The sequence below is a fragment of the Cricetulus griseus genome, chromosome 4 (genome assembly GCF_003668045.3).
Source record: "Cricetulus griseus strain 17A/GY chromosome 4, alternate assembly CriGri-PICRH-1.0, whole genome shotgun sequence".
Taxonomy (NCBI): domain Eukaryota; kingdom Metazoa; phylum Chordata; class Mammalia; order Rodentia; family Cricetidae; genus Cricetulus; species Cricetulus griseus.
The window spans coordinates 134273208-134281929 of record NC_048597.1 but is presented as its reverse complement, the minus strand read 5'-3'; the positions used below and the strand labels follow the sequence as shown (position 1 = coordinate 134281929).

General features: G+C 50.0%; 1 protein-coding gene across 3 annotated transcripts; it reads right to left on the bottom strand.

Annotated features, from left to right (window-relative positions):
- Positions 1-403: 403 nt before the first annotated feature.
- On the bottom strand, positions 404-8316 carry Qtrt1 (queuine tRNA-ribosyltransferase catalytic subunit 1). Of its 3 annotated transcripts, none has more exons than XM_027411540.2 (10): positions 7995-8316; positions 7802-7870; positions 7574-7712; positions 3224-3302; positions 3000-3115; positions 1764-1902; positions 1357-1432; positions 1175-1284; positions 1012-1099; positions 404-644 (listed from the first exon to the last, which is right to left on the bottom strand). In XM_027411540.2, the coding sequence occupies exons 1-10, from the start codon at positions 8286-8288 to the stop codon at positions 492-494; spliced, it is 1263 nt and encodes a 420-aa protein (XP_027267341.1). In that variant the 5' UTR covers positions 8289-8316; the 3' UTR covers positions 404-491. The 3 variants fall into 3 exon arrangements, with proteins under 3 accessions (XP_027267341.1, XP_027267342.1, XP_035299408.1); XM_027411541.2 differs by having other exon boundaries at positions 1175-1245; XM_035443517.1 differs by lacking the exons at positions 1175-1284; positions 1357-1432.
- Between the last annotated feature and the right edge of the window lie 406 nt (positions 8317-8722).

The following is an 8722-nucleotide window of genomic DNA, read 5'->3' as shown; positions in this document are numbered from 1 at the left end:
TATTCAACTGTACCGGGTGGTTCCTAGTTACTACACTGATGATATGGTTACTTTTGTCTTTTGTTTTGTTTTGTTGAGAAAGGGTACCCCTGGCTGGCTATGAAAACCAAATTGGCCTTGAACTTGCAGCCGTCCCCCAACTCTGCCTCTCTAGAGTTAGGATCACAGCTAAGAGCCACCAGATTAAACTCTAGTTCCAAGGGCCACCTCCCTGACCTTTCCTGGATCTGCCTTTCTTTCTGTCATGGGATCAAACTAAGCCTCCCCACATATACACAATCCTGGGCCCACCTCTACTCCCTATGTTACTTCTACTGAGAAGCAAGACATCCACCTACAGTGAAGCTTGGGGCCAGGAAAAAGACAGACAGGCCACCTCCCCAAGAAGACACCAGATATCAGATGAAAACAAAAATCAGTAACAAAAATTTTTAAAAAGAAGAATCCTTCAGTATTCCCCCATACCCCAGTGTCCCTCCCAGGCAACCAGGTCATGTGAGTGTGATTCCCACGGAGGCCAGTGCTTCAACGGCCCAGGCAGGACAAAGGCTGTGGTCACCATACATGGTGCGCATGAAGTTCCGCACAAAGTCAGGAAAGCGCTGCTCCAAGATGCTGCTTCGAAGGTTGCTCAGGAGCTGCAGCTGCGGGGGAGGGAGGAGGCAGCAGCATCAGCTTGGGCATAGGCCACCAGTAGTCCCAGGAGCACCCACAAGGCACCAGGTGTGCCAAGAGTCACCCCACATCACAAACCCAAGGCAAAGGGAGACAGGCCACGCTCAAGGGTCCTGCCCATGCCACACCCCTAGATCAGACACGCCCACAAGGCCCTTAGGGCCCAGACTCATTATACCCGCAAAGGAGGAGCCCCCATATCACACCCTCAAATAAAAGGAGCCATGTGAGGCTCCTATCAAAGCCTCAACCTACTCTGACCTCAGAGCCAAGACCCTTCCCTTCTCTGCCAACCCCAGGGCCCTGAGACACCACCCTACACCATGCCCAGGCCACCTGATAGGCAATGTTGTGCACAGTGAGATGGTGCAGTGCCGCGGTGTTGTCACTGTGCAGTAGGGCATGCAGGAAGGCGCGGCTGTGCCTGCAATCACATAGTTAGTGGCTATACATAGCCTGAGGCCCCTCTCCTCTCCAATCCCCAGCTTCTAAGACCTACTTTTGGCAGGTGGGACAGGGACACTCAGAGTTTATGGGACTGAAATCCTTGGCATACTGCTTCTTCTTCAACTGCAGGTTCCCAGTGGGCACAAGAGCAGAGCCAAAGCGCTGGGGACATGAAGGTCAAGATCATGAGGGGCATGGGCTCCCAGCCCCTCCAGTCCCCTGCCCGGGCCTCACCGCTGTCCGTGTGGGGTATACACAGTCGAACATGTCACATCCAAGAGCCACGCAGACTACCATGTCAGTGGCATAGCTGGGTTGCAGCCGTGGGAGAGTGAGGAGCACACAGTCAGCCTCAACAGAGGGTTTCCCAGGCCTCCCTCTGCCCCAACTGGATCTCAAATGATAAGTGTTCTCCTTTATCTATTTTTGTACTGAGACTGTGGTTTACGTAGCCCAGACTGGCCTCTTACTCCCTACATAGCTGAGGATACCCCAGAACATTGTTTACATCAGGTAGTAGCCTAAAGCTCCCCAGTAACGCTATACCCTTCTTCCCAAAAGGATCCCCCCTAAGGGCATGGGAATCCCAGGATCTGTTCCCCACAGCATGGCTCAGGGCTGTCTCCTCCACAATGACATACCCAACCCCCATCAGGTATCTGGGCTTGTCCTTAGGCAGCATGGAGGTGCTTAACGCCACCATCTTCCAGAACTGTTCCTTGCTCTCTCCCCCACTCAGACCTCCGATGGCAAAGCCTGGCACATCCCTCTTGGTCATCTCTGAAAGAACAGACATCCCCAGCTTAGGAGGACTTAGGGTTTTGACTTTTCTAGTCTCAAGGCGGTTATTTCCCTTGGTACAGCATTCCATAATCATAAAACCATCTGGATACACCCTGGAATCCCAAACCCTCAGGAGACTTAGGCTTGAGGATCAAGAGATTGTCATCAGCCTGGGCTACACAGTGACTCCCAGAACAGCATGAGTTACATGCAGAAGGAAGGGTAGTGAGATGGTGGCCCAGAGGTTAAGAGTACTGGCTGTTCTCTCAGGGGTACCAGGTTCAGACTGCAGTACCCACATGGCACACAGCCATCTGTAATTCCAGTTCCAGATGATCAAACACCCTCTTCTGGCCTTCTTGGGCCCTGCATACATGTGGTAAACATACACGCAGGAAAATATTCATACACATAAAATAAAAATAACTTGCCAAGCATGGTAGCACATGCCTTTAATCCCAGAGAAGCCAGGGCTGTTACGTGAGAGACCCTGTCTCAAAAATTAAATAATTAATTTTAAGAAGTGTAAGAAACAAAGACTAGAAATAGAAGGAAGAAAGAGGGGTGTCGGTCATGGTTTCGGCTTTAAAACCTCAGCAGTTTAGATGTAGTAAACCATTGTGGGCAAGGGTGTAGCTCAGCTGTAGAATGGTTGCCCAGTGGGGCGAGTGAGGCACTTGGTCCCATCACCAGCACATCATCTGTTTGGTGATGCATGCCAGTGACTTTAGGACTCAGAAGAGGAGGCAGAAGGATAAGTACAAGACCATCCTCTGCTACAAGGTGCGGTCCTGGCCAGCCTGGGCTACATGAAGGCCTGTCAGAAGGCAACATAATATTTCAACAAAGTATGTGAAAAGAGCCAACAAGATGGCTTAGCAGGCAAAGGTGATAAACAAATTAGAAAAAAAGACTCACCTTGAGACCAGTATTTGCCTCCATTACTTCCAGTTTCTAGACCTGCCCACTGCACCCTGCTTTAGGGCCTCTGACTCATGCATCTTGCACTCGTCGCATCCTTTGCCAGTTAACAGCTAGCCAAAGCATCATTCTTTGCCTGGACCAGCCCCACCTCCTCCAGTTCCTGACTCTACCTTTCAGGCAAGTGGTCCGCAGATCGGCATTCAGTCCACCCTGGATGATGGCAAAGAGGTTCTGCTTGTCCTGACGCTGATGGGCTGCAATGCACCTGTCTAGCCAGCGGACTGACCTGCACAAGGGTCGGATCACAGAACCTCTAGTGGCTAGGGAGACAGAAGGGAACCACAGGGCCCAAACCCTTCTCCTGTGCACACACAACCCACACACACACACAGACCTGTGCATGGCCTCCTCCACTCGGGGGCCTGTCACTGTGCTGCTCACCACGTCATCCAACTGCATGATGATGTCAGAGCCTGAGGGTGAGAGGGCACTCTGGTAAGGGACAGGAAGACACAGATGACCTTTGCAGGTACCACCACCTTCTTGTCATCATCCTAATATGGCTGCACAGAAGCTGAGAAAATTTTTGTTTTCATTTGTACATATAACCCCATAGGCCAGTGAGATGGCTCCATAGATAAACATGCTTTCCTCCAGGTCTGACTACCCAAGTTCAACCCACAGGATCCTCATGGTAGAGGGAGGACCCTGATTCCTGCAAATTATCATCATGGATCCCAGGATGTCCCAGACCCCTTGCCTCTACCTCTACTGTGCCCAGCTTTACAGGTAACTATTACAATTATGCTCCAGAATCTGTGGCTATAGATCCAAGGGTATAGCGATTATCTAGCATACACAAGGCCACAGGTTCTATTCCCAGCACTGCATAAAGTGGGTGTGGAGTTCAGGCCTGTGATCCCAGAATTCAGAAAGTAGATGCAGAGGAACCAGGAGTTTGAGGCTAGAGACTAGAGAGTTGGCTCTATGGTTAAGAGTACTGACTGCAAGCCAGGTGGTGGTAGAGCCCGCTTTTAATCCCAGCACTTGGGAGGCAGAGGCAGGAAGATCTCTGTGAGTTCAAGGCCAGCCTGGTCTACAGAGTGGTTCCAGGCAGCATCCAAAAGCTACAGAGAAACCCTGTCTTGAAAAACAAACAAACAAACAAAAAAAGAGTGTTGACTACTCTTCCAGAAAACCCAGTTTAGTTCCCAGAACCTGCATGGCAGCTCACAACCAGTTTTGGGGAATCCAATGTCCTCTTCTAGCCTTGGTGGCTATAGTACACAGACTCGTATGCAGGCAAAACACCTATGTTACATAAGATAAATAAAACAGGTAGACATGGTTGGCATATACATTTATTCCCAAAACAAGTGGGAGGATGTCTGTGAGTTCAAGAACAACCTAGTCTACATAGCAAGATCTAGGGCAGCCAAGGCTATACAGTGAGACCCTGTCTCAAATAAAAAAGAAAGAAAGAGAGAAAGAAAAAAAAAAACCGGGTGTTGGTGGCACACACCTTAAATCCCAGCACTTGGGAGGCAGAGGCAGGGGTATCTCTGTGAGTTCGAGACTAGCCTGGTCTATAAGAGCTAGTTCCAGGATAGGCTCCAAAGACACAGAGAAACCCTGTCTCTAAAATAAATAAATTAATAAATAGATAGATAAATATGTATTTTGAGAAAAATAGAATTTAATGTCATTCTTGGCTACATAGAGTTTGATGACAGCCTGGACCATGAAACCCTGTCTCAGACAAGATGGACGCAAGGACTAGAACCCTCTGTCTCCCATGCTTGCTCTGCGGCACAAGAGCACACACCAAGATACAGATAAACCAGAGCCACCTTTAGCATAATGCTTCCTTCTGAGAATTCTGACACCCAAAGACTTACCAAATAAAAGGTTTGTAGGCACAAGGTGGTACTGGCGCACACCTTTAGTTTCAGCACTTGGGAGGCAGAGACAGGCGGATCTATGTGAGTTCTAAGCCAGCCTGGTCTACACAGAGAGTTCCAGGACAGCCAAGGCTACACAGAGAAATCCTGTCTAGGAAAAAAAAAAAGGTTTGGAGGTCTGAGGATATGTCTCAAAAGCAGAGTCCTGGCTTGGTATGTATAAGGAGCTGGGTCACACCCCCAGCTTAGATAGAGACAGATTTAGATAAATAGATAGACAAAATAGATGCAAGGACTAATGGACAACTAGACAGATAAGACTATCCAGCCCATAGTCATCTGAGAGAAAAGCCAGAATTAAAAATGTTTGTAGGAACCAGGCGTTGGTGGCGCGCACCTATAATCCCAGCACTCGGGAGGCAGAGGCAGGCGGATCTCTGTGAGTTCGAGACCATCCTGGTCTACAAGAGCAAGTTCCAGGACAGCCTCTAAAGCCACAGAGAAACCCTGTCTAAAAAAAAAAACAAAAACAAACAAACAAAAAAAATGTTTGTAGGTAAGATTGGCTTACGGTCGAATCTGTGGGACTGTCCTGATGAATGACTGATATGGGAGGACCCAGTCTCTGTGAGCCACACCACCTATAGGCAAGTGATGCTGGGCTATATGAAAAAGCTAGCTCTGGGCTGAGGAGGCGACTTTGTGCTTAAGAGCACCCAGTGTTCTTCCCGAAGACCCAAGCTTGATTCCCAGAACCCAGAAAAATCAGTGTTGTCTATAACTTCAGGTCTGGAAAATCTACTACCTCAGGCACCTGCACTTACACGTACACACAAATGCATAATCTAAAATGATAAAAATAAGCTGAGCATGATGGCATACTCCTTTAACACCAGCACTCAGGAGACAAAGGCAGGTGGATCTGAGTTCGAGGTCAGCCTGGTCTACAAGGCAAGTTCCAGGACAGCCAGGACTGTTATACAAAGAAACTCAATCTTGAAAATTTAATAATAATTAATCTTGAAGTAAAACAGCTAATGATCAACTGTGACCTGGAAGTATATGCCCACTCAAAAAGAACCCTTTACTCCTCAACTTACTCTGGTCAGACTCTCATCACAGCCACAGGGGGGAAAAAAAAAAACCACACAAACAGATGGATGGGTGGCTTTCATCAATACCAGATCTAGAGGGAACAAGTCATGTCCAGGGCTGAGCAACAAAGCTACATTCTTTCTCCAAAAACAAAAACAAGGCAGAGCCATGTATGGTTGAGCACGCCTATACTCCCAGCAGGAAGCAAGAGGATCCTGAGCCTCAGTGCAGGCAGTACAGCATAGGGAGACCCTGTGTCTAAAACCAAGAACTAGGGCTATGGCTCAGTGGTAGAGCCCCTGCCTAGAATCCCCCAGTGATGGACTAAAACCTGTACGATGAAATTAAACCCTTTCCTCCCCAAGTTGCTTTTGGTCATGGTGTTACTACAGCAATAGAAAGCACACCATACCAGAACAGCCTTATCCTGAGATCAGAAGATACAAGGACCGAAGGAAACATCATCACGTAGCTGCTCTGGCTCCACTTAGCATAACAGACAGTTTCCATAAGAAGGCTCTGGGACAGAGACCATGCCCAGCACCTGAGAGGCCCTGGCTTCCACCTGAGAACCACACACAAACCCCTGACAGAACTTACTACTTGTACGTGGAGAAGGGGGAGGAATTGGAGCTCATGTGCCAAGGCTCCAGCATCATTTGAAATCCATACAATATTATAAGTTGTCCTGGGCTGTAGATGCAACTCAGTAAGTACAGTGCTTATGAAGTGTGCAAAGAGCCCTGGGTCTGATCTCCAGCTTATTATAACTGGGTATGATGCCATTTGGCTGTAATCCCACCACTCTGGATATGGAGGGAGGAAGACTGAGAATTCAAAGTCAACCTCAGTTAAAGAGGTTAAGAGTGAGTTCCAGGCTAGTCAAGACTATGTAGGACTCTGTCTCAAAAAATAAGATAAAAATAAATAAATAAATTATCCAGATAGGGGGAAAAGGGGGGGGGGCTAAAGCATCCCTATCTCATGCTGTTGCCACCATTATTTCATTAAATTCAGTTTGTTACTAAGAACAGTAACAGCTGGGTGTGCTGGCATCTGTCTTTGATCGCAGCACTCCAGAGGCAGAAACAGGCAGAGCTCTGTGCATTTGAGGCCAGCCTGGTCTACCAATCTACATAGCAAATTCCAGGCCAATCAAGGCTACATAGCGAAACCCTGTTCAAAACAAATAAAGTAATAACAACATACATAAATATAAAACAAAAACAAATAAAAAAAGAACAACTACATATCTAGTAGCACTGTGTTTATACTACCGGTATCAAGAGTCAGAGAAGGGGGGCTGGGGAGATGGCTCAGAGGTTAAGAGCACCAGCTGCTCTTCTAGAGGTCCTGAGTTCAATTCCCAGCAACCACGTGGTGTCTCACAACCATCCGTAATGAGATCTGGTGCCCTCTTCTGGTGTGCAGATATACATGGAAGAAGAATGTTGTATACATAATAAATAAAAAAGAGTCAGAAGAAAACAGGTTCTTACTGGCTAGCCCAAGCAGACCTGGAACCCGCAACAATCTTCCCGCTAAGCGGCCGTAACATGCATTTTTTTTTTTTACGTGTTTGTTTTGTTCTGTTCTGTTCGCTGCGCTGGGTCTAGCCCAGGACATCGGCAAACCACAGTAATAGGCATTCCCAACACAGGGTCTATTCCTTATCATTATTTTAGTTGGGTGAATGAGGCCGAGGCTGCAGGAAGGGTGAAGGCGACTCTGCCCCAGGGTTCTCTTACCCAGGGCGTTCTGGATCTGCACGGACCTCTCCGGGCTCAACAGCATCTCTTGGCCGTCGTAGGGCGAGCGGAAGCGGACGCCCTCCTCCGTCACCTCGGACAGGGAGAACAGGGACACCATCTGGAAGCCGCCACTGTCCTGGAGGGCGGGGCGGGCGCGAAGCTGTCAGGAGCCGGCCGCAGGGGACCCCCGCCCCAGCAGCGCCCGAGGGCGGCGGCCCGACTCACCGTGAGGAGGTTGTGCGGCCAGTCCATGAAGCCGTGGAGGCCGCGGGCCTTCTGGATCAGCTCCGGGCCCTGGGGGCCGGGACGAGGCGCCGCGTTAGGGGCGGCCGCAGCTGCCTGGCCAGGCCGGGGGTCAGCCCACCGAGCCCGGGGGCCCCCGCCGCCCACCCCGGGTCGAGCCCACCCACCGACCGACCGGCCTCAGCCCCAGGTGGTAGGTGTTGCCCAGGCAGAGGCGGCAACCCAGGCCGTGCAGCTGCTCCGCCGTGATGCCCTTCATGGTGGCCTGTGTCCCCACAGGCATGAACACCGGGGTGGCCACAGTGCCGTGCGGCAGCCGCAGCTCGCCCGCCCGGGCTCTGGAGCCACTGCATTCGGCCACCAGCCGCATGATGCGCGGAGCGGACTCGAGCGAAGCCGGGCTGCCCGCCGCCGCCGCCATTTTCGGTCCCGGAACCACGTGGGCTGAAACCACAGTGGGCAGCGCCATGCTGTCTCGGATCACGTGACCCGAGAGTGACAGGGAGCTATGGCAACCGACGCCCACGCCCCCTTCCTCTGGGGAGCGCGGCCACTTCCGCTCAGTACTGAAAAAAACGGCTCTAAGCCCCTGGCTCGATGAGTGAAGACACACGCAGCTAAGCCGGGTGACCTGAGTTCAGTCTGTGGAATCCACAAGAATGGGAACCGATTCCTGCAAATTCGCTTGCGCAGACACAGAATAAATGCAATTTTAAGACATGTTTTTTTTTTCCCTACTGAGCAAAATACAGCACCTCGATACGATGATTTACCAGGAATCCCAAGATTTGAGAGACTTAGCAAAAAAAAAAAAAAAAGGATTGTGTGGAGTCAGAGAACAGAACCAACACTGGCAGTTCGTTTCCGGTCAGGTTGGGCTACCAAGAGAACCAATCTCAACAA